General features: G+C 42.2%; 1 protein-coding gene and 1 pseudogene across 1 annotated transcript; one reads left to right on the plus strand and one right to left on the minus strand.

The window, feature by feature from the left end:
• Nucleotides 1-6283: 6283 nt before the first annotated feature.
• LOC140845874 (olfactory receptor 7D4-like) lies at nucleotides 6284-7330 on the minus strand (annotated as a pseudogene).
• A 16070-nt stretch (nucleotides 7331-23400) lies between these two features.
• LOC140845875 (olfactory receptor 7D4-like) lies at nucleotides 23401-24291 on the plus strand. Its single transcript, XM_073221020.1, has one exon. It carries the CDS (start codon nucleotides 23401-23403, stop codon nucleotides 24289-24291), a length of 891 nt encoding a protein of 296 aa, XP_073077121.1.
• The last annotated feature ends 383 nt before the right edge of the window (nucleotides 24292-24674 follow it).

Here is a 24674-nt window from a genome sequence, read left to right on the forward strand (position 1 = left end):
AATGTACTTAATGCCAAGTGAATAGAACTATACACCTAAACATGTTTAGCATCATAGATTTTACTATGTATATTTAAGTACAATAAAATGATGAACTGGCGGAAAATGATGCAATAAAATTGAGTTATTTCCTTCAGAACTTTGTCCTTCGGGCAGGGCTATGGGGAGGAAGGAGGTACAAACACAGCTCAGGGGGCAAGGCTGGAGGTGGGGTGCTCATCAAAAGCTTTTCTACTTGCTTCCTGCTCCTAGAAACTTTACAGTGATTATCCCATATAATAATAAGACCTCACATTCATAAAATAGGCTATTTCCTCCATTCAGCCAAACCCATCTTTAGCACTTTTATTTTCCCTTACTTATATTGGACAACTTGCTAATCTCTACTGACTTGCATTTTTAATGTAATGAAATTTTCTGCATATATTTTTTCTTCTTCAAATCAGAACTTCCCCTAATTTTTATGATAGCACCATACAGTCCAGGTCTTCCAACACTGTTGTGGAATAGTACTGATAGCACGCATTGCTCACTTACTCAGGAATGGTTTTAAACTTTCTCAGTTTATCTTGTTTACTGTGGATTTCAGTGAGTGGCTGTAGTGGAGTCAATAAAGATCTTTTACAATCCTCATTTACCTACAACTTTTATCAAAAATTGTTCCTGTGCACTTTCAAGTATATTTTATGCATCTATTCAAATAACTTTTGATATGTCAATATTTCATACATTGCTGTACGAAATACTAGATTCTTATGTAGTCAAAACACTGTGTCTTTTTTAAACAAATGTCTGGGTTTCTAACTTTGCCTAAAAAAGATTCTTAAAAACTTATCTACATACAGATTTCATTATACTATTCCTAATTTAACACATCTAAAGACACATAAATCTTTAAGCTTCACTGAATGTATTATGTCATGTGGTATGGAACAGTGGATACAATATTTTTTCTTCCAAAAAAAGGCAAACATTTGTACTATTGATAAATTGTTCTTGGTCTATTCATTTGAAATTCCACCTTTATTAAACAGTAAATTCTTACACAAAACTCTGTCAGTGTCTATGTTCCGTCGGGTAATATATTTGCTTATGTCCACATCACACCCTTTGATTATTTTTATGTCAACATTTAGTGGTAAAAATATAGTTAATCTTTGTGAATCTTAATATTCTAGATGTATGCTACACATTAAATTGGTAATGCTTATAAATGACGTAGGCACTATCATAAGTTTCTCTTTTGCTTGTTTCTTGGAACAGCTTTATTGCATTCGATCTGCATACCATACAATTTGCACATTTAAATTGATATGGTTCAATGTTGACTAGTATATTCATAGACTTGTATAAATCATCACAATTTTATAACCTGTTCATTACCTCAAATGCAGCCTGTGGCTTTCAAACCCATTTCCTTCTCATATCTAGGCAACCAAACATCTACTGTCTCTGTATAGACATTTCACATAAGTAAAATGGATTTTGCATTTTCTAGACATTTCATATAAGCAAAATCCACAATCTTTTATCAATGTATTCTTTCCACTTAAAAGTTCTCAATTTCTGTGTTGAATGTCACATATCATGTTGCCTTTTGGAGAATATTCACATAAATATACCACATTTTCAGTCACTGAACAACAAAAGCTGGGATAAAATAAACTTAATTTATCTTCGGCAGCACTTATTGATGACATTATCACTAGGAATCCAAGCAGGAGAATGAGGCCATTCCACAGTTGTGACCTGAAATGCTACCAGGTCTCAGACTCGGGCAACTGGGGACTAATTCTGCTAGGAACCATAGGTCTTATTTCACACAATAAGGATCCCATCTAAGGCCAGTCTATGACCCAACACACACCAAAGGTTGAGACAGATGTGATCACTGGAATCATTGCCAATAGTTAGAGGGTAACCAGTGGGCTAAAATATACATACCCAAAGGTAGCCACATGACATACTCCACACATACAAGTCTGTTCCACAAAAGTGCACAGATACTTCCTGAACACGATTAATTGTGAACTTGATTTGGATTATCATTAGTTTGATTAAATCTCAAGAAAGTGTCATCAAGCAGCTTCAGGACTGATGGCCATACCTGACATAATCCAAGCCTCCCTGAGCATCAGAACTTGGTGAACTTGCACCACTGGAGATGAAATGAAGTTGTGCTGATGTGTCTGCACCTACAGTTCACACTCAGGAACAGCCAGTAGATTATCAAGTATAGTAGATTACAGGAACAGCTGTATTCACACAAGTCTGTTTTACAGCAATGGATGGAATGATAAATACAGAAGCAAGTCATATAACCAGCAACACATGTTGATTGACCCACACAAATATAACTGTTTTGTCAGGCAGTGATGTTGGGTTGATGGGTGAAATAAACATTCGTATTATTCTCTCCCTCATCATGCATGCTTTGAGGTTAAAAGTACAAGGTAATTTTACAAAATTTATATATGGATATCCCACACTTTGGTACACCTCTCTGTAAATGAATTCAGTGAGTGCTGTGCACAGTGAAGTGATCAATGTCTTCAAAATGTATGCCCACATCAATCCATCAAGAGAACACAGGTGGCTACAAGAGGATGAAGTGTGAATCCTGTTGATCCACTTTGGCCAGGTAGTAACCTGCAAAGTGTAGCCACTAGACTGGTCTGGCCTGGATATCTGGGAAAAGACACATTATATCTCGGGAAGTTCAGGACACAATGACAAATATTAAAAATGCACCTACAGGGCCACCCAGAATGCTATGCCTTTCTCAGAATGTCCTGGGATTTATATTTGGTATCATTGCCCATATTTACTAAATTCGGTTTCTCTAACTAAGAATCACACAATGTTTGAGGATGAAGAACAACCAAATAGAAAATAAAGATGGTTCTGTCACACATCTTACATTCATAAACTTTTCTTTCACCGTGAGGTAACTACAAGTACTGTTTTGCCCCATATTACATCAGCGGAGTTTTGTTCTATAGATCTCCACATTTATGGAATTTATTTCACTAATGAAATAGTAAAGGGCTTCCCATATTTCTGACTGGAACGGCTTCCCTATGACCTAGCACTCTGCGCTGTGAGACTGATGGATTTCCCACACTTCTTACATTTATACACCATCTCTCCAGTGCAGTCCTTGCAGGTTTCAAAGTGAATGGGTATAACTTAGATTTTTACCACATTCCTTACATTGCCAGGACTTCTCTCCAGGGTGCTTTTTCACCACACTAACAGGAGCTTGGAGAATTGAAAGCTATCTCAGACTCTTAACTTTTACAGGGTTTAACTACAGGGTCATATTTTCATGTATCTAAAATGAATTGGTATAACTGAAGACTTTCACACACTGTGTACAATCTGGATTATTCTCTGTGAGTTTTTACATGTCTTGAAAGGCCTCAGCCCTGAGTGAAGGCTTTCCCACATTCCTCACATTTATATGGTTTCTCTCCACTATGAATTCCTACATGTTTACTTAGTATTGAGGAAAAGTGAAGGCTTTCCCACACTGATTACATTTTTGACTTTGCCTCCACTGTGAATTCTTATATGTTGTGTTTTGCTTGAGGAAACAGTTAAAGATTTTTCACACACTGTATATTCATGTGGTTTCTGTCCACTGTGAATTAGTTTATTTTTAGTAAAGTTTGAGTGCCAGGTGAAGGCTTTCCCACATTCATTGCATTTATAAGATTTTCCTTCACTGTGGTTTCACATGTGAATGTTAAGGGGAAAAGAATACATAAAGCCTTTCCCACATTCCTTACATTTGTAGCGTTTTATTCCGGTGTGAATTTGTACATGCTTATTAAGACATGAAGCAGTTCTAAAGGCTTTTCCACATTCCTTCCATCCAAAGGGCCTCTTTCCAGTGTAATTTATTATGTGAGAACTAAGAAGAGAAGAAGAAGTGAAGGCTTTCTCACACTACTTACATTTATAGGGTTTCTCTCCAATATGAATTCTTATATTATTAATTAGGCTTGAGGAAACCGTGAAGGTTTTCCCACATTCCTTACATTCATAAGGTTTCTCTTCAGTACAGATATGCATGTGAACTTTCAGGTATGTAGAATATCAGAAAATATTTCCGCATTCTTTGCATTTGTTACATTTCTTAGCAGTGTGAGTTTGTAGATGCAAAGCAAGGCTTGTGGAGTGGATACAAGCTCTCCCACACTCCCTTCTTCACAGAGATTTTCTCCAAGGTGAGTTCTCATTTGCTTCTGACAGTAAAATTCATTATCAAAGGCATTCCCACCGCCAGTGCTTTCAAAGTGTTTCTCTTGAGTGCTACTTTCCCAGTATACAATATTTGGAGTCAGGCTGTCATATTTTCCCTACTGGTTTAAGACAGTAAAGTTCTTTTCAATAGAGGTATTCTTCTTCAGAGAAAGGAAATTTTATCCTCAGTTATTATCCTTATAAGTGTTCTCACCATTTTCAGTGCTCCTCGGTGTCTTAAGACATGACTGTTCACTGAAGTCTTTATTGCATTGCTCATAGCCATACAGTTCCCATCCATTGTGGCTTCATGCCTGTTGATGAATGGACGAATGATTCAAATTTCTCAGACTCATGAATTGATCCCACCCATGTAAAATAAAAATATCATTATGATAATTATAATTTTTACCATTTCCATTACATTCATACATTTCCTGCCCTGTTGCTTTCTTTCAAGCTGAGTGATGGAATGCTTTGGCCAGAATGATATGCTATTTACTGTGATCTTAAAAACATTTCTGCAGTTTCATGAGTTGGTTTAAAAACTCAATGTCTAGTTATATATGTGGGAATGGGTACTTGTGGAAATTTTGAAGCTCTAAGTTTCAAGCTAGGTTTAAAAGATATCCCAAAATTCATTGTACTCAAAATATATTTATACAAGACTGTCCCTCATGAAATAGGATTACATAGACAAAATGTCAATATTTTCGTGGTTTACAAATCATGGTAAGGACAGCATAGAGATAACGTTTTATCTAAAAAAATCATTGTGGTATAATATCTTATAAAGATATAGAAAACACTGTCTGAAGGAAATCTCACAATCTTTCTCCGTTATTTAGTGCTACGACCACTTTTTGTTGTGGCTAAGTATACATACTGCTACATTTACCATTTTAACCATGTTCAAGTGAACAGGTCTACTTATGTAGCATTAAGCTCATTCACACTGTTGCCCAAACTTCAAGACCATCCACCTCTAGAGCTGTTTCATTTTCTCATTTTGAAACTCTACCCACTAAACACTCATTCCCCATTTCTCCTCCTTCCAAATCCCTGCAAATCATGCACTGGAAAAAGTAAGTGACAGCTGGTGCTGACCATTGGTAGGCTGGGATGTAATGGAGACAGAGAAATGACCCCATGGAATATGGAAGAAATGCTGAGCTTCTAATAATCTATCTGTCATTATGGACTATCAATAAATTTCCTCAAAAGCGAGCTAACTTCCGAATACACTCCACAAGTGTATAACTACCAGTACTGACGGCACATCCAGAGAGTACCCATCCCCCAAAATAAAACACAGAGAGAATAAATCTTATTTCATCATATTCATTATTAAATGTTTTAGGATCTTGGAGCACATATTAAAATTGCAACGATGGGAAAAAGATGTCTAATAAAACAATAGAGAGGAAAGGAAGGAAGGAAAACTGGAGGGAACAGGGAGAACAGAAAGCAAAGCAGAGGAAATTGGTGATCCTATGCAATTTGTTACTTACACACACCTGAACAAACTGGCTTCCAAATCTACATTCCTACACTTAAAATTGAAAACCACATCACAGTTTTATGAATTATAGAAAGCAAAGTAAGGATTGTGTCAGGATCCCAGGTTAGAATCCATTCCAGTCTCAATCTCTTCTCTGAAAAATGGGGCTAAGAGCAAAGAATATCTCAAAGCAATGTTGTAAGGATGACATAAAACCATACATTAGGGCAACAAGAAACATATCGGTACTATAAATTCTTTGGTTATGACTACTTTTCATTCCATTTCTTCCAGGAAAATACACCACCAAATTAAGGGATCTAACATGAATACGTGGGGAAAGATATTTGGGGAAACCATGTCAGCACTTGATAGAAGTGCTTGCCATGTAATGCGGGGAGTCTGAAGAATGGCTGTAAGGTGACCAAGGAGAGAGGTTTATGGCAAACAAACATGGAAGAACAGGAAGAAATGCCAGAGGGAGTGAGTGAGGATAGCTAATATAAAAACAAATAAAGGCAAAGCCATAGGGGAAGTGGGAATGGAAGAAATGGAGCACGTCTGTCAGGAGAGGAAAATAACTAGGATATTGAAATTTGTGACATTTGCATTTGGGCTCAAAATGCACACTTCTGAAGTCAAGACCCACTACACACAAGAGGCTGTTCCGCTGAGAAGACTTCACAGGGCCCCCATCACGTCCCTGTTCCGCAAGCTGTGGATGAAGGGGATCAGCATGAGGGTGACCACCGTGTACATCACTAAGGCAATCGAGCTCCTCTGGGGAGAATGGGTCACAGCAGCGTTGACGTAGACCCCCAGGCCTGTCCCACAGAACAAGGAGACCACAGACAGGTGAGACCCACAGGTGGAAAATGCTTTATACCTGCCCTCAGTCGAGGCCATCCTCACTATAGAGGAGACGATCTGAGAGTAAGAGAACAGGACTCCAGTGAGAGGAAGCACAAATAGCAAGCCGTGGCCACGTACAAGACAATGTCATTGATGAGGGCGTCAGAGCAGGCCGCCTTGAGAACCTGAGCCAGCTCACAGAAGTGGTACGGGACTTCAGTGCCTACACAGAAGGTCAGCCGCACCATCAGTATTATATGAACCAGGGAGACCCTGGAAACAGTGAACCAACACACAAGGACCAGGAGCCCACAGAACCGGAGGTTCATGACAGCCGTGTAGTGCAGGGAGTGGAGGATGGCCACGTATCGGTCATAGGCCATCACGGTCAGGAGGAAGTTGTCCAGCCCGGCAAAAATCACAAACACACCTGAGTGAGGCAGCCTACGTAGGATATGTCCTTGCTCTGTGTCTGGATGTTCACCAGTGTCTTGGGGACGGTGGTGGAAGTGAAGCAGATGTCCACAAAGGACAGGTGGGACAGGAAGAAGTACATGGGGGTGGGAAGGTGGGGGTCGGAGCCGACGGCAGGATGATGAGCAGGTTCCCAAGCACGGTGACCATGTACATGGACAGGAAAAGGCCAAAGAGGACAAGCTGCAGTTCCGGATCCTCTGCGAGGCCCAGGAGGAGGAACTGGGATAATTCTGTGCTGTTTCCTGCTTCCATGGAGGTGGGATGTCGGCTGGGAAAGGAGTCCACGACAAGGTTCAGTGAACAGCCCGTGAGCACCTGGGCCAGCCGTCCGTCTAGGATACCACCTGCACATGGACATTCTCCACCCTCTATTGGTGCAAGTTCCAGTGATTCACTCAGGCAAATGGTAGGTCCATTTTAGAAGTAAATACTTAGCTTACTTAAAATTTAGCAGAAGTCTCTTATCTAGAACTCAGTGGTCTTAATTCTCTTTGAATCTGTGGACATAAATAAACTTCTGCTATGATATGACCTTTCCAAAAGTAATTAAGACACCTAACATCCTATCTTTTTTATACCTGTAACTTCATTCAGGTTGTTCTCTATGCATTAGTATATGTGGATTCTCAAACCATCTTGATTCTATGACCTAATGCTCCCAATTATGTGACATATAACTCTCAAGACCTTCAGTTATTCTCTTTAAAACTGTGATTACTGCTTTACCTCTCTGTGAGGATTCAAATACCTTTGTGTAGAGTACTATCTCAATAATGGATATCCATTATTGATTATAAGGTATTCATCTTATGACAATTATTTTTGATAGAAGGCCGTCACAAAATACAGTACTGAGGTGTCATTTAGAGAATGCGATATAGAGTCAGACATCCAGGAGAGAACTCTGCTCCACCATGTCAATCTCCATGACACCTTGACCAAGTTATTTCATCTGTCTTAGCTGCAGAAACCTCCCCCTCCACAGTGGGAGGACAAAATATTCCCTACATTGTAAGACTGATGAGTGAATAGAATGAGATGATGTATGTCATTGTTGTAATGTTGTTCCTGTGACATTAAGTGGATACTTCATAAATGTGAGCTCCTGTTCTTAATATCACCATAAATCAGTCTTGCATACCTGTCATTCATTGATATTCCCCTTAAACTAGGGCAGCCATTAAACATGGAATTCTGACCGGTATGCACACAAGTCTATTACCCCTTCTGAACACCATGCAGTATTCCTAGCCAGTGAAGGTCCCTACAGCTTTCTACCTCAATACCACCTTCCAGGTGGATTCTTCCAAGAGGGAGAAGCATGTGTACTACATAGATAAGAGGAAGACACAAAGGCACACAACCATTAAAATATAATAAAAGCTGTGTGTGCTCATGAGTACACACTCTTCAGTGGAGATGCATTGTATTAAAAGCCAGCACAGCGGAGGAGGGAAAAGATGGTGGTGTGAGAAGTGAGGGAGAATCCTCCTCCAAAAACACATATAGCACGAAAATACAGCAAATACAACTACTCTCAAAAGAGGACATGATGACTGCAGAACAGACTGCCTACATCTGGGGAAAAGAGAACACATCACTGAAAAGTGCGAAGTATGAGGCATAAAAACATGCTGCCAAATAGCCAATGGACCAATGCCCAAATAAAAACAGAGATCAAGCAACATATGGAGAGAAACCAAAACAACTCAGCACACCAAGACCTGTGGGATTCAGTGAAGACAGTTCTAAGACAAAAGTATATTGCAATAGAGGCCTACATCAGGAAAGAAGAACAATCCCATATGAACAGTCTAAACTCACAATTAATGAAACTAGAAAAAGAAGAACAAATGATGCCCAAAGTCAAGTGAAGGAGGGACATAATAAAGATCAGAGCAGAAATAAATAAAATTGAGAACAAAACAACACAATGAATCAATAAAACCAGGAGCTAGTTCTTCAGGAAAATAAACAAAACAGATAAAGCCCTAGCCAGACTGATCAAGAAAAAAGAGAGTCTACATGCATAAACAGAATCAGAAATGAGAAAGGAAAAATCCCTACAGACACCATTGAAAGACAAAGAATTATTAGAGAATACTATGAAAAATAATATGCTAACAAATTCAATAACCTAGAAGAAATGACCAACATTCTTGAAAAATACAACCTTCCAAGACTGACCGAGGAAGAAACAGTAAATTTGAACAGATCAATTACCAGCAGTGAAATTGAATTGGTAATCAAAAAACTATCAAAGAAAAAAACTTCCAGTCCAGATGCCTTCACCACTGAATTTTACCAAACATTTAGAGAAGCCCTAATACCATCCTCCTTAAAGTTTCCCAAAAAGTAGAAAAAGGGTCCGTACTTCCAAACCCATTCTATCAAGCCACCATCACTCTAATACCATAACCAGGCAAAGACACCACAAAAAATACAGACCAATATCCCTGATGAACATAGATGCAAAAATACTCAACAAAATATTAGCAAACCAAATTCAAACGTACATCAAAATGATCATCCATCATTCTCAAGTGAAATTTATTCCAGGGATGCAAGGATGGTACAATTTTTGAAAACCCACCAACATCATACACCACATTTTTAAAAAGGGGCAAAAACCACATGATCATCTCCATAAATGCTGAAAAAATGCATTTGACAAAATTACACATCCACTCATAATAAAAACTGTCCACAAATTAGATATAGAGGGCAAGTACCTCAACATTATGAAGGTCATATATGACAAACCACAGCCAACATCAGACTTAAGATAAAAAAGCTGAAAACTTTTCCTCTAAGACTTGCAACAAGGCAAGTGTGCCCACTCTCACCACTTTTACTCAACATAGCTCTGGAGGTCCTGGCCCCAGCATTCAGACAACACAAAGAAATAAAATGCATCCAGACTGGTAAGGAAGAAGTTGAACCATCGCTCTTTGCAGACGACATGATACTGTACATAAGAAACCCTAAAAAATCCACTCAAAAACTACTAGAAATAATAACGGAGTTAAGCAAGGTTGCAGTATACAAAATTAATGCACACAAATCTATTTCATTCCTATATACTAACGATCAACTAGAAGAAAGAGAAACAAGGAAAAAACCTCCAGTTACAATTGCATAAAAAAGGATCAAATACCTAGGAATAAACCGAACCAAGGAGGTGAAAGACCTCTATTATGAAAACTACAAGACACTCATGAGAGAAATTAAAGAAGCCACCAATACATGAAAATACATCCCGTGGTCATGGGTACGAAGACCTCATATTGTCAAAGTGGCCAACCTGTCTAAAGCAATCTACAAATTCAATGCAATCCCTATCATAATAACAACAGCACTCTTCAACGAACTAGAGCAAATAGTTCTAAAATTCACATGGAACCACAAATGACCCCCAAGTAGCCAAAGGCAATGATGAGAAGGAAGAATAAAGCTGGGGGAATTACACTCCCCAACTTCAATCTCTACTACAAAGCCACAGTAATCAAGACAATTGGGTACTGGCACAAGAAGAGAGCTACAGATCAATGGAACAGAATACGAAGTCTAGATATAAACGCACACATATATGGCCAGTTAATACACAATAAAGGAACCATGGGTATACAATAGTGAAATGACAGCCTCTTCAACAACTGGTGTTGGAAAACTGGGCAGCTACATGTTAAAGAATTAAACTGGATCACTGTCTAACCACATACACAAAAGTAAATCCGAAATGGATCAAACACCTGAATGTAAGTCGTGAAAACATTAAACTCTTAGAAGACAACATAGGCAAAAATCTCCTGAATATAAACATCAGTAACTTTTTCCTGAATGCATCACCTCACACGAGGGAAACAAAAGTAAAAATGAACAAATGAGACCACATCAAGCTAAAAAGCTTCTGTAAAGCAAAGGACACCATCAGCAGAACAAAAAGGCATCCTACAGTAGTGGAGAATATATTCATAAATGTATTTTCTGACAGTGGGTTAACATCCAAAATACAAAAGAGTTCACAGGCCTCAACACCCAAAAAACAAAAAGCCCGATTAAAAAATGGGCAAAGGATCTGAACACTTCCCCAAAGAAGAAATACAGATGGTCAACAGGCACATGAAAACATACGCCACATCACTAATTATCAGCGAAATGAAAATTAAAACCACAGTGAGGTATCATCTCACACCAGTAAGGATGGCCAACATCCAGAAGACAAGAAACAATAAATGCTAGAAAGGATGCAGAGAAAGGGAAACCCTCCAATACTGCTGGTGGGAATATAAATTAGTTCAACCAATGTGGAAAGCAATGTAGAGGTTCCTGAAAAACTAAACATAGAAATGACATTTGACTCACTAATTCAACTCTAGGAATTTACCCAAAGAACACAAGATTCCTGATTCAAAAAGACATATGCACCCCTATACTTATCGCAGCACTATTTACAATAGCCAGGATATGGAAGTAACCTAAGTGTCCATCAGTAGATGAATGGATAAAGAAGAGGTGGTACATATATACACTGGAATATTTTTCACCCGTAAGAAGAAAACAAATCCTACCATTTCCAACAACATGCATGGAGCTAGAGGGTATCATGCTCAGTGAAATAAACCAGGTGGAGAAAGACAAATACCAAATGATTTTACTCATTTGTGGAGTATAACAACAAAGCAAAACTGAAGTAACTAAACAGCAGCAGACTCACAGACTCCAAGAAAGGACTAGTGGTTACCAAAGGAAAGGGTTGGAAAGGGTGGATGGAGTGGTAGGGAGAAGGGGACTAAGGGATATTATAATGTGCAGACACAATATACGTCAGTCACAGGGAAGGCAGTAGAGCATGAAGACAAGTAAGGACTCTACAGCATCTTACTACACTGAGGGACAGTGACTGCAATGTGGTGGGGGGCGGGGAGACTTGGTAATATGGGTGAAAGTTGAAGTCGCAATGTTGCCCATATGAAATCCTCATAAGCTTATATATCAATGATACATTAATTTTAAAAATTCAAGGTAAAATGTATCAGCTGACCTTCAGAGGGGAACCACAGAGAAAGCAGAAGAAAGCTGTCATTTCAGAGCCTGCAACTGAAATCTTCTCCTGAAAATATTCTACCTTGAGTTTTGCCAAGAAAGCAACAGTGGTGGCCTTATACAAATCTACCATGAATATATTTTATGAGCCTTTAAAAGGGAAAAACTACTTTCGGTTGCAATCTCACTTTTATGAACACCTACCACCACCAAAATTCAGAACAAACTTTGTATTTTGAACAAAAAAAACCACACCTAAGTGCATGTAAGTGATTGATTGACAATTAAAAATATTCAAAGCCTCTTCAAATTAAATATTCTTTAGAAATCAATGGCAAAATTGAGAGGAAAGAAATGTTTATAAGCTCCATGATAGAAAATGGTCAGCATTATTAATGTATAAAGAATGCAAGTAATTAAAGAAAAATATTATTGAGGACCACGTCGGTACAGGGAAGCGCATGGAAAGTGCTTCTCCTAAATATGAATTATGGAGCTGTGAGAGGAAGGGTAGGTAATTCTTTATCAGGAGAGGTTGGGAATTGGCAAGCATTTGGGCTGAGAGAACAGAATTCACAGTTGCTCCATGGGTAGTAAGCTTGGAAATGGAAGGGATTTGAGGGGCCAGGGAGATGTTGAATGGAGTGTGGGGATCAGCACGGACACCATGTGTGGGACTCACTCGTAGAGCATCCTGCACAATTCCCTGATGTGCCTCTCATGTTGGCAATTTTATGTTTATTTGTGGGACACAGGTCATGAACGGTTTTCTTCACCATTGTCTTTCCACTGCCTTCCACGTTGCCTCGCTGCTTATGGTTGGTGCTCAACATGAGCATATCTTAGATGTCTATTAAGGACTGAAACAAAAGTGCCAACTATAACACACAAAAACATCTTCAGGCTCATCATATGCATGAATGTAAACACAAAATAAAAGATTAAATCAAGTGCATTCATTTCTACTTTAAAAGAATAATATATCTTAAACAAGTAGTACCTATTCTAGGAATGAGAAACTGGGTTAACATAGGATGTTTGCTAAAATAATTCACCACAAAAATAGGGAAATGAAGAGAAATCATAACCATAATCACAACAGAAAATGCATTGAGAAAATGTAGCACTCATAAGTGTGCTTAGCAGCCACGGTGGAGGGTCTGGATAAATGAGGAAACCAAAAGCCATTTCTTGATTGTTTTAAAGAATGGTTGTTTTAAAACGGAAGGCAAAAGAATAATCTACATTTAAACACTTAAATGATAACATCAAATTCATGAACAGGCAAAGTCTGTCTACAACAAGTTCAATCATTTGATAGTCTCCTGGAGTTTAAAGAGATTCTGAAGATAAGAAAAGGAAATTAGCCTGATTACTGAGCATCAGAAATTATTATATTATTTGTAGGTGATATTGTGGATGCCGAAATGGAACAACAATCAATACAGAACTATTAAGTGCTATCAGGAAATCAAATATGCAAAAAACAGTGATGGATATAGCAGGAAAATCCAATCACATAAAAAACAAAATAGATAATACCTCGTGCATAATAGCTCTCCAGTGAGTAGTCAATGAATGAACTACTGGTCCCAGGAAATCAAACAAAAACTTATAATTCATGGAAAACAGTTAAGAAGGGGTGTAGACTCTTTGGAAAATAAGTCTTAGTGGAGAGCGGTACAAGGTTCCAAGAGGGCAGACTAGGAATCAGAGCAGGAGCTGGAGAAGACGGCTTTACACACAAACCAAGCCATCTGCAAATACAGGGACTGCACCTTTGCAGACTAATGAACATGGGATGGTCCCAGTGTCATTTCTTCTAGAGGCAAAGGCCTATACCCACGTTCTCTCCTCATTTCCTTCTTACTCCACCAGCGCTCACTGGGACACACTGACCCTCGCCAAAGGTTATCACTGCAGCTTTCTGCTTTCTGTCCACGGGAACCCTTTGGGTGTCACATCGGCTGGGACCAGAGAATTATAGGACAGAGGCACCTGGGACATGTTATCGTCGCAAGGGTTGAATTCTCAGAGCTCCTCATGAAATAAATCGTATTGCCTTTTCTCTCCAAAAAAATCGGCTTCTTTGGGTGCAGCATGCATAATGGAAAAGTTTCAGCCAATGTTGTGCCTACGTCAGTAATCGTACAAAGATAAAAAGCTGTTTTCTCCAAGGAAAAGTTCTTTCTTTGGTTTGAATTATGATGACAAGGTATCTCCTAAGGATTTTTTACTTTCTGCAAGAACCAAAACCTGGGACCAACTTTCTCTGATATTGTTCCCTTGAAGGACCTCTTGGGAATTTCAATGATCACTCGGTGTCCACTGTGTCATGGAGCCCTTTCTGAAGTGGTGAATCGTCTTGCTTCTGTTGAAATGACTAATCAAATGAGAATAAAAAAGAGCCCTTCACATCTGCTGGTGACACCGACGCACTGTTTGTGTTGGGGAGGGTTCCGTGCATCACCTCTAAATAGACAGGCAGGGGCAGGACAAGACCGGGAGAGTAAGCAGAACAGTATTGAGGAAGCGGTCAGTGACAAATATAAATAACAAATGAAATGGAGGGATGGGGGAGGGTAGAGGTAAGACACAGTCTAAACGGTGTATATAGTATATGCTTAGCTAAAAATGCTTTTAATGGAAAATATGGAACATGTTCAATTCCAAAGAGGATAATCATATTCAGTGTAGGCATTGAATGCACAGATCATTCCAGCCAGGTAATTCACACGTTGCAGTATACTCTGTAAATCAGTGGCCAACACAACGTGTTGTCTCTCCAGTTTATAGAGCCGTTGGGCTCTATAACTTCTAACTATAACTGGAAGTTATAACTATAACTTCTAACTCTGAAATCCAGAGTTAGAAGCAGAACTAGCCCTCTAATGTCACTCCCAGTGAGCCACTGGGAAGTTTGTGCTTCAGGTTCCACCACTCCGGCGTCTGCATGTTTAGAGGTCTGGATTTTAAAGGCTAACACGTCCAGAGACACGCAAAAGTCCCACTGACCTTAAGGCTGTGCTGCTGCCTGCCACTTCACGTCCCTCCTGCCAAGAAGAGGAGTCACCGCCTGGAAGGGTAATTGGCCCTGCTCATCGTGTCCTTGTGTCACCGTGCAGTGGCCGTGCGCTGGTGGATACAGGGGGCTGTCACTCAGGCAACCACAGCATGAAGTCTGAGTGGTGTGTCCTTGGGTGGGGCAGCTTCCCTTAGCAGAGAGCAATTCTCCAGGAGGATGAAGGCTGAGGGCTGTCACCTGGTGGCACTCCCTGCACCTGGAAGAATAATCCCTTAATTCTGGTGGGAGAAGTGTGCAACCCCTCAAGGGACTCACTACAGTCCACCCCACCAGCCATTTGGATCAAGACCTGTAACAGCACGTGCAGTGTCCCATGAGCGTTCATCAGTGATGCGTGAGCTTAAGGAGCTGGGACGGACTTTTCTTGAGAACTGAGTGCCACACTCACTATTCAAGGATTAGGAGTAAGGCTCAGCCCGGCTCCGTCTGTCCTTCCGACCTCCTTCTGTGTAAACCCAATTCTCTCTCCCACTTCTACCAGAAGAACAGAATGCCAGAGCAATGTGAGCCATTATCCACTGGAAATCATTAGTGGAATGTTTCACAGGTACATCAAACTGAACCTTTCCAAGAACAAACTCTGTGTTTTCCCTTTGCTTCTCTACTTCCCTTCCTTCTTTCCAAAATCCTCTTGCCCATCTTATGCACCAGCCATGTCTGCTGTAATTATTTCAGTGGAAGCTGTGACCAGCTTTGCACAGCTGCAGCTGGACAGCCAGTTGCCACAGGCCCAAGCCATATACCTGCTGTTTCCCACTCTTAAGCTTCCCTAATCATACGACAAGGGCTGCCTGAGAGAATCTGTTCTGTACTGGTAAACATGTGGATGTAACCCTCGAGGACCACCCTGGCCATTGGAAGACAAAACCTGATGTCTTGCACCCACTGAGTGTAAGTTCTGGGGCACATGTCATAACGCCCCTCAGAAGGGTTTTGGTGGAACTGAGCACCAGATATCCATTGGGGGATCAAAGTGACAATGATCCCCTTCATTGGCTTTCCTTCCTTCGTTTGCTCTGTATTCTTGTTCCTTGGGGTCAAATTCTCTCCAGAAAACCATTTCACACAAGCCTTTGTGACGAGGGCCCGTTTCTTTTTTATTAAGGTATCATTGACATACAATCTTATGACGGTTTCACATGAGCCACACTGCGGTTACTATAGGCACCCATATTATCGAGTCCCCCCCACCGCACCCCATTAGAGTCACTGTCCATCAGTGTAGTAAGATGCTATAGAGTCACTACTCGTTTTCTCTGGGCTATACTGCCTTCCCCGTGGTGCCCCCTACATTATGTGTGCTAATTGCAATGCCCATTAATCCCGTTTCCCCCCTCCCCACTCAACCTCTAAACCCCTTTCCCTTAGGTAACCGCCAGCCCCTTCTTGGAATCGGTGAGTCCGCTGCTGTTTCGTTCCTTCAGTTTTGCTTTGTTATTATAACCCACGAATGAGCGAAATCATTTGGTACTTGTCTTTCTCCAAGTGGTTTATTTCACTGAGCATAATATCCTCTAGCTCTATGACGCCCTATTTTGAAAGACATACATATGATGGAAGAACAGCAGTGAAACAATGCTTTGCTTTATGAGATATTAATCAAAATTTTAATGTTAATGAAATAATACTAAACTACTTGCAGTTATATTAATATGCCTTATTGTTTTACACCTGATGTCCTTCTGTATGCTATTTCTGTTTGAAGCATTGACTCACTAATTCCAGTGATAGGATTTAGCAGCCAGGTACATACACATATTGAAGCTAAATGTTCTATGTACAAAGTTATTCATTGCAGCATTTTTTGTTATATAAAAAGAAAAGAGGGAACAACATACCTGTCAGTCACCTACATGAATGTGGGTACACTCGTACAATATAATGCTGTGCAGCAGTAAAAAGCAAGATGCCTGGTTAATACCACATACACACACAAAAAAAACCTACTCCAGCTAAGCATATCCAAGAAGATTGCAGGGAATGTGAAAGTTAAAAAGCAGGTAACATCAGATAAATGTAACAACTCCCAATTTCCTCCAATGGACTGTTTATAACAACCCTCTCGAAGTCCCCTTTCCTTTATAAGAGAGTGGTCCTCTTTGTACTTGGACTTAGTCTGTATTTTGCCAAAACTTGCACGTATTCATTACCAATTCTATACTACTTGCAATGAACCCATTTTTGCTGGTAAAGTAACCTAAGTTTTAAGGTCAACTGAGTTTACCATGGTGCCCAGCATAAACAAAAAGAAAAAAAAAGGGGGACTACGGAATTGACTGAAGCCAGGAGATAGGGCAGAAGTGCGTACGGGGCGGGGAGAACTGAGGGGCGCTCAAGGCGAGGCCGCGCCCCCAGCCCCGCCCTTCCGACGGCAGCACTCAGCGCGTGGCCCCGCCCACCCGCAGGCACGTCCCCGGCTGTAGGCCCCGACCCCGGCTCTGGCAAGAGCCTAGACGCCATGCCCGTTCCTATCCCCAGGCCCCCGCGCGGGGCGCCCCCGCGGCCCCTGAGAACCCGCGGGAGGGAACGTAGGATTGCCCCTGACTCGCTGTTGTGTGGCCCCGGCTCAAGTCCCGGCCCCGCCCCTCACCGACGTCGCGCAAGGCGGAAGTGGCGCACTCAGCCCGTTACGGTGCTTTCCTCCTGTGGCTCGGTACCCGCGGCGGGGTCTTGCTTTCGCGGCGGGGGAGCCTGGGCCGCAGGGAGGGCGGCGGGCGGCGGGTGAGTCTCAGGCCACGCGGGGCCCTCGCAGGAAGTCCCGACGATGCCGTGCGCTGCCGCAGGCGGACGCCCCGCGCCGATTGGGGCGGGAGGTGCGGGGGCGCCCGAGCGGACTTTCCCAGCCGCGAGGCTTCCACGCCCGGAACCCGCCGAGCAGCCGTCAGTTCGCGAGGGGGAAGGCCCCGTGGACGAGGCCCGTTTCTCCTCTCCAGCCTCAGTCCCTTTCACGAATGGAGTTAATAAACTATCTCAGACGTGTTTTCAAAATTACATAAAATTACACACATAGGACAAGAAACACCTTGATAGGACAAACACTTTGGTGATGACTATTGTATAATTTTTATACCATTTTTCTCCCAGGGAAAATCAACCAAATTAAGGTGACTAATATTAACATTGGAGAGGGTGACCTGGGGGAAAACCATGTCAACACTTGATGCAGGTGCTTGACATTTTATGTTGCGGTCTCCAAAATGTCTGTAAAAAGCTGAGCAAGGGTAGAACATCACAGGTGACAAACAGGGAAGAACAGGACCATTCACAGAGGGAGCTGCTGAAGATAATACAAAAACACATAAAAGCAAGCATAGGTGCCCTGGAAATGGAAGAGGTAACATGTCCCTTAGGGAGGAGAAGAACCCGGATATCTACAGCTGTACATTTGCCTCTGGGGCCCAGTGTCTGCCGAGTTCTGAGGCCAGTGACCCAGCGCTGACAAGAGGCTGCCTGGCCGAGGAGCCCTTCCGGGGCCCCCTTCACGTCCTTGTTCCTCAGCCTGTAGATGAAGGGGTTAAGCACTGGAGTGACCTCAGTGAACAGCCCACCTCAGCTAGTCAGCACCTGGATACCGCCGGTATGTACATGGACATTCTTCACCCTCTGTTCGTCCTTCAAATGCCACTCACTCAGTCAAAAGGGAGCCTGTTTTCACTTTAAAGGTATTTATCCTTTTCAAAATTTAGCAGAAATCTTTTTATCTTCTACACACTGGTTGTAATTGTACTATTTGAAGCTATGGACATAACCTGACTTCTATGATTCCGTGCTTCTAAAATAATTGAAGGCATCCAATGTCTGTTCTTTGATCATCTCCATGCTTCCTTCATTTAAACATCTCCGTGATAGGGATTAAAAAGTGAATTCTCAAACAACTTTGAATCCTTGTGTTTGCTACTGTTGTGACATGAGAGCTCTCTCTCGCATGCCCCTTTTTTTCTGAACAGGTAGTGACTGCTCACCTACTAAGTTATCAGCATTCAAATGCCTTTGTATGCATTAGGATATCAAAAAATGATAGCTATTATTATACTTAATTTAGATAATTTATTCCATTTATCAAAACCGCTCGTGATATACAGGTCCCCCAAACTAGAAAATGGGACCTCGAGTCAAACTTTCTGGGTAGCATTTTGTTCTGCCAACCTACTCTCTGTGTGACCTTGATCAAGTTATTGAATCCCTCTTAGCCGCAGACACATCACATCGACAATGGGAAAAGTAAATATTCCCTGCATTGAAAGACTGCACTGAATGAGGTGATGCACGTACCTTTTCTACTGTAGATCCTGTGACATACAATGGACACCTTGGAAACAAGCGCTTCCGTTCTTAACTTCACAATAAACCTGAATTATATGGCTATTATTCACCTATATATCCTTGAAGCTGGGGCAGCCATCAGTGGGGGGATTCTGATCATTATAGACACAACAGTCTGTTACCTCTTCTGGCTGCCATGCAGCACTTCTGGTCAGTGAAGGTCTCTACAGCTCCCTCCCAGGACCACCTGCCAGGTGCATTCTGCTAAGAGGTGGGCACAGCCTGCGGACTACATAGACAATAGGAAGGAAAAACACACAACCATTAAAGTAAAATACAAAGCGTGTGTGGGGATGTGTGTCTGTGTACCTACTCTCATGTGGGGATGTTTGTATTAAAATTCAGGGGTGACAATTATTTCAACTCCCCAACTCTGTGCCAGGGCGTCAGGCCCACTAGGCAAGAGGGCGCCTGCAGGCCTGCAGGGAGGAGACCCCCAGACAGCCTGATCTCGGGGGGGGGGGGCGCTGTGGACGCAACCCCCGGGTTCTGTTCCCGCAGAGGGAGAGCCCACGCGGGCCTCTGGGCCAGTCTCCGCGACCAAAAAGGGGCTCCCGCCCCCCACTCCTGAGGACATTATTCGAAGGATGGCAGATGGGGAGAAATGGGAGAGGAAAATATGAGAGGCGAGTGAGACCTGGTGCACCCAGGCCCCAGGAGATTGTACTACCAGTCCCGCCCAGTCATTCCCGAGAAAGCCTCCCTACACTGTGAGAAGTAGGGAAAACACCTTAATGTGTGTGTGTGTGTGTGTGTGTGTGTGTGTGTGTGTGTGTGTGTGTGTGTGTGTGTGTGTGTGTATGCCTACACAGACACTACATCGGCTGAAACTTCCCCATTCAAACAAACCTGAACCTCAGTGGGGCTGAATTGTCTGCACAGCACAAAGGCAGTGCGACAATTTGTTTAATGAGGGGCTCTGAGAATTCAACCGCGGAGACACTAATGACTTGTCCCTGCTGTCCCTGACATATAATTCTCTGATGCCAGCCGAGGTGCCAAGGCACAAGGGCTTCTCCAGGACAGCCTGGAGGCGCAGAAAGCTCCAGGGCTGACCTTCAGCGGGGGCCCCGTAAGAGCAGGTGGAGTGAGACGGACAAGGGGAGAGAACGTGGATTCCGGACTTTCCTTATGGAAAACTGCCACTCGGACAGCCCAATGTTCATTTGGTCTACAGAGGTGAAGTCCCTGTTCTCTAAAGGTACTTTTCTCTAAAAAAATATTCTTCCCCAGCCCTTGTCCTTTTCCTTCTTTCTCTTTATGGAATCTAGATCCTCTCTTGCAAGAGCGATTTATCTGGAGAGTGTCCACATCTTCGCACTCTTTCCCACCTTTTTAGGCTGGTCTTAGATTTCCTGTGGCCAGTATTTTACTCACTGACTACTCACAGGAGATCTATGATGCACCACGTATTGCCTCTTTTATTCTTAATGCAATTTGAGTTTTCTATTAAATTATTTTCTTTTTGCTGTTCTTGCTGCAGATTCGACTTACTGATTGACACCTAATACTTCTGTATACTAGCTGTTTCACATTAATGTCCACAATATTATCTACAAATACTGTATGTCTGACATTTGTTACTCAAGCTAATTTCCTTTCCTCATTTTAACAATGTCTTTAAATACTCAAGGGCATATGGCAGGATTGAAGCTGGGTAGACAGCCTTGGGCTGTTCATGAGCTTGACACAAATATTTAGTGTGTTAACGTAGAATATCCTGTTGTCTACTGTTTTAAGACAACCATTCGTTGCTGGGTTTGGAAATTGTCCTTATTTCCTCATTCAATGAGAGGCTCTGTCCAGGCCACTAAGCAAGTAACAGCTATTACATTTTGTCAGAAGCATTTTCTATTTCGATTATGGTTATGATTTCTTTCAGTGACTTATTTTGTTTTGAATTAAGTGAGCAAACGTTCTAGAATTGAACATGCTGCCCATGCCTAGAATACTGGTTCTTTTTTTCATTATGATTCTTTTAAAAAAGATATAGATGCATCTTATTTAACTTGACTATTCTACTTCGTGTCTACATTCAGATAGATGATGAGCTTGAAGATTGCTTTTCTGTGTTAAAGTTCATAGACGCTTTTGGTGTCACTCTTTATTGTACATCTAACGTGCACGTTCTGAACACACACTCCACACCTGGCAGGACATAAGTCCCTGGAAAAAGAATGGTGAGCAAAAACAGACTCAACCTCTGACCCACAAGTAAGACCTGAATCGCCCACAGGAGACGCACAACAAGGGACAGCCCGGGAGGCCCGGCCAGGTAGACCCCCACAGGTTCCCTGCCGGCCCCACACTCTGCTAGAGTCGTGCCAGCCCCTCGGCTCCCTTCCATCACCGAGCTCACCAACCCAAAGGGCAGCTGCAGGTTCTGTGCCCCTAATGCTTGCCCTTTACTTCCCCTGACAAACAACTTCCCATCCTGCCCCTCACAGCACAAGTATTCTTCTTTTACTGAAGAAGTCTAAACACTTCTTTTCTACCCACCTCTTCAGACCCAATTAGTCCTCAGTGATATTGTCCTCTCTAAATAATTGTTTTCTGTGGACATTAACAACACAGGGCTTCTCCTATAATGGATGGTGTAAATATTTTCTTCTTAGACTTGCCTTTTAATTTTTAGAGGATGGTTTGATTCAACAGATGCTTTGAATATTTTAATCAAAATGATCAGTCATTATTAAAAATAATTAACTCCCCTGAATTGTAATACTAACATCCCCACATGAGAGTAGGAACACCATAAACACACTCCCACACATGCTTTGTATTTTACTGTAATGGTTGTGTGTTTTTATTTCCTGCTCTTATCTACATAGCCCATAGGCTTTCCCTCTTCTGCAGGTGGTACTGGGAGGGAGCTGTACGGACCTTCACTGACTAGACGTGCTGCCTGGTACTCATAAGAGGTAACATACCTGCTGTGTTTATAATGATCAGAATCTCCCCTTCGATGGCTGTCCCAGCTTCAAGGAAATATTTTTACGTAATAGCCATATAATTCAGGTTTATTGTGATGTAGCTCACACTTATGAAATATCCAGTGAATGTCACAGGAACCATAATAGAAAAATTTCATGCATCACCTCATTCAATTCAGTCTTACAATGTAGGGAATACTTACTCTTCCTGTTGTAGAGGTAAAGTTTCTGCACCTAAGTGGGAATAAATAACTTGGTCGAGGTCACACAGAACGTGCATTGCTGGCCCAACATTCTCTCCAAGAACTCTGACTCAAGATCCCATTTGCTGAATGACAGCTTTGAACTGTGCTGGGGATGAGCTGTATATCAATAACAATTTTCATAAATGGAATAAATTAACAATAACATAACAATAGTTATTTGTTATTATTTTTGAATCCTGACAAAGTACGTGATAGCAGACACTATTTATCAATAAAAAATTAATACACTTGAGAGCTAGCTGTAATATAACATCTGCAGGAAGCATCGAGTCATAGATAAAAGTTGTTTGGGAACCAACTACTAGGGAAGCATAGTAGAGCTGTTTAAATGAAGGAAGTATGGAGATTATCAAAGGACAGACATTAAATGTCTCCAGTTGTTTTGGAAGGATCATACCATAGACAGAATTGGCTTCATCGATACCTTCAAATACAATTACGACCAGTGAGATAAAATGGAATTTCGGCTATATTTAAGAAAGGTAAATAGTTAACTTGAAAATGAAAACTGGCTATCATTTGATTGAGTGAATCACTGGAACGTGGAATAATAGAGGATGAAGGATGTCCATGTGCAGGTGGAGTCCTAGACGGATGGCTGCCAAGGTGCCCGTGGGCTGTTCACGGAATGTTGTCTTTCCCTCCTTTCCCAGGCGGCATCCCACCCGCATGGAAGCAGGAAACAGCACAGAAGTATCCCAGTTCCTCCTCCTGGGCCTCTCAGAGGATCCGGAACTGCAGCCTGTCCTCTTTGGACTCTTCCTGTCCATGTACCTGGTCACCGTCATGGGGAACCTGCTCATCATTCTGGCCGTTGGCTCCGACCCCCACCTCCACACCCCCATGTACTTCTTCCTCTCCCACCTGTCCTTTGTGGACGTCTGCTTCACCTCCACCACCGTCCCGAAGACGCTGGTGAATATCCAGACACAGAGAAAAGACATCTCCTACGAAGGATGCCTCACTCAGGTGTATTTCTTTATGGTATTTGCCGGGCTAGATGACTTCCTCCTGACCGTGATGGCCTATGACCGGTACGTGGCCGTCTGCCACCCCCTGCACTACACGGCCACCATGAATCCCCGACTCTGCGGGCTCCTGGTCCTAGTGTGTTGGTTCACCGTTTCCTGGGTCTCCCTGGTTCATATTCTACTGATGGTGCGGCTGACCTTCTGTGTAGGCACTGAAATCCCGCACTTCTTCTGTGACCTGGGGCAGGTTCTCAAGGCGGCCTGCTCTGACGCCCTCATCAATGACATCGTCTTGTATGTGACCACAGCTCTGCTGTGTGTGTTTCCTCTCACTGGAGTCCTGTTCTCTTACTCTCAGATCGTCTCCTCCATAGTGAGGATGGCCTCCACTGAGGGCCGGTATAAAGCATTTTCCACCTGTGGGTCTCACCTGTCTGTGGTCTGCCTGTTCTATGGGACAGGCCTGGGGGTCTACCTCAGCACTGCTGTGACCCATTCTCCCCAGAAGAGCTCGATTGCCTCAGTGATGTACACGGTGGTCACCCCCATGCTGAACCCCTTCATCTACAGCTGCGGAACAGGGACGTGAAGGGGGCCCTGGGAAGGCTCCTCAGCTAAATAGCCTCTTGTCAGGATGGGTCACTGACCTCAACTTAGCAGACACTTTGGGCCCCAGAGGCACAACCACAAATTTCAATATCCGGGTTTTTTACCTCCCTAATTTATGCGCCTCACTACTTCCATTTCCAGTGCTACTGTGACTACCTTTGTTCTTGTGTTACCTTCTCAATAACTCCATAATCATTTACTGTTCTGCCCTCCTTGCAGCCCCTAAAGGTCTACCCCTGGTCAGCTTTCTGACAGCCATTCCTGAAACTTCCAGCATTAGGTGTGAAGCACTTCTCTCAAGTGCTTACATGGTTTCCCCATAAGTTATCCTCACATGTTCATATTCTTCACCTTAGTTTGGTT

The sequence above is a fragment of the Manis javanica genome, chromosome 13 (assembly GCF_040802235.1).
Source record: "Manis javanica isolate MJ-LG chromosome 13, MJ_LKY, whole genome shotgun sequence".
In the NCBI taxonomy this organism is placed as follows: Eukaryota; Metazoa; Chordata; class Mammalia; order Pholidota; family Manidae; genus Manis; species Manis javanica.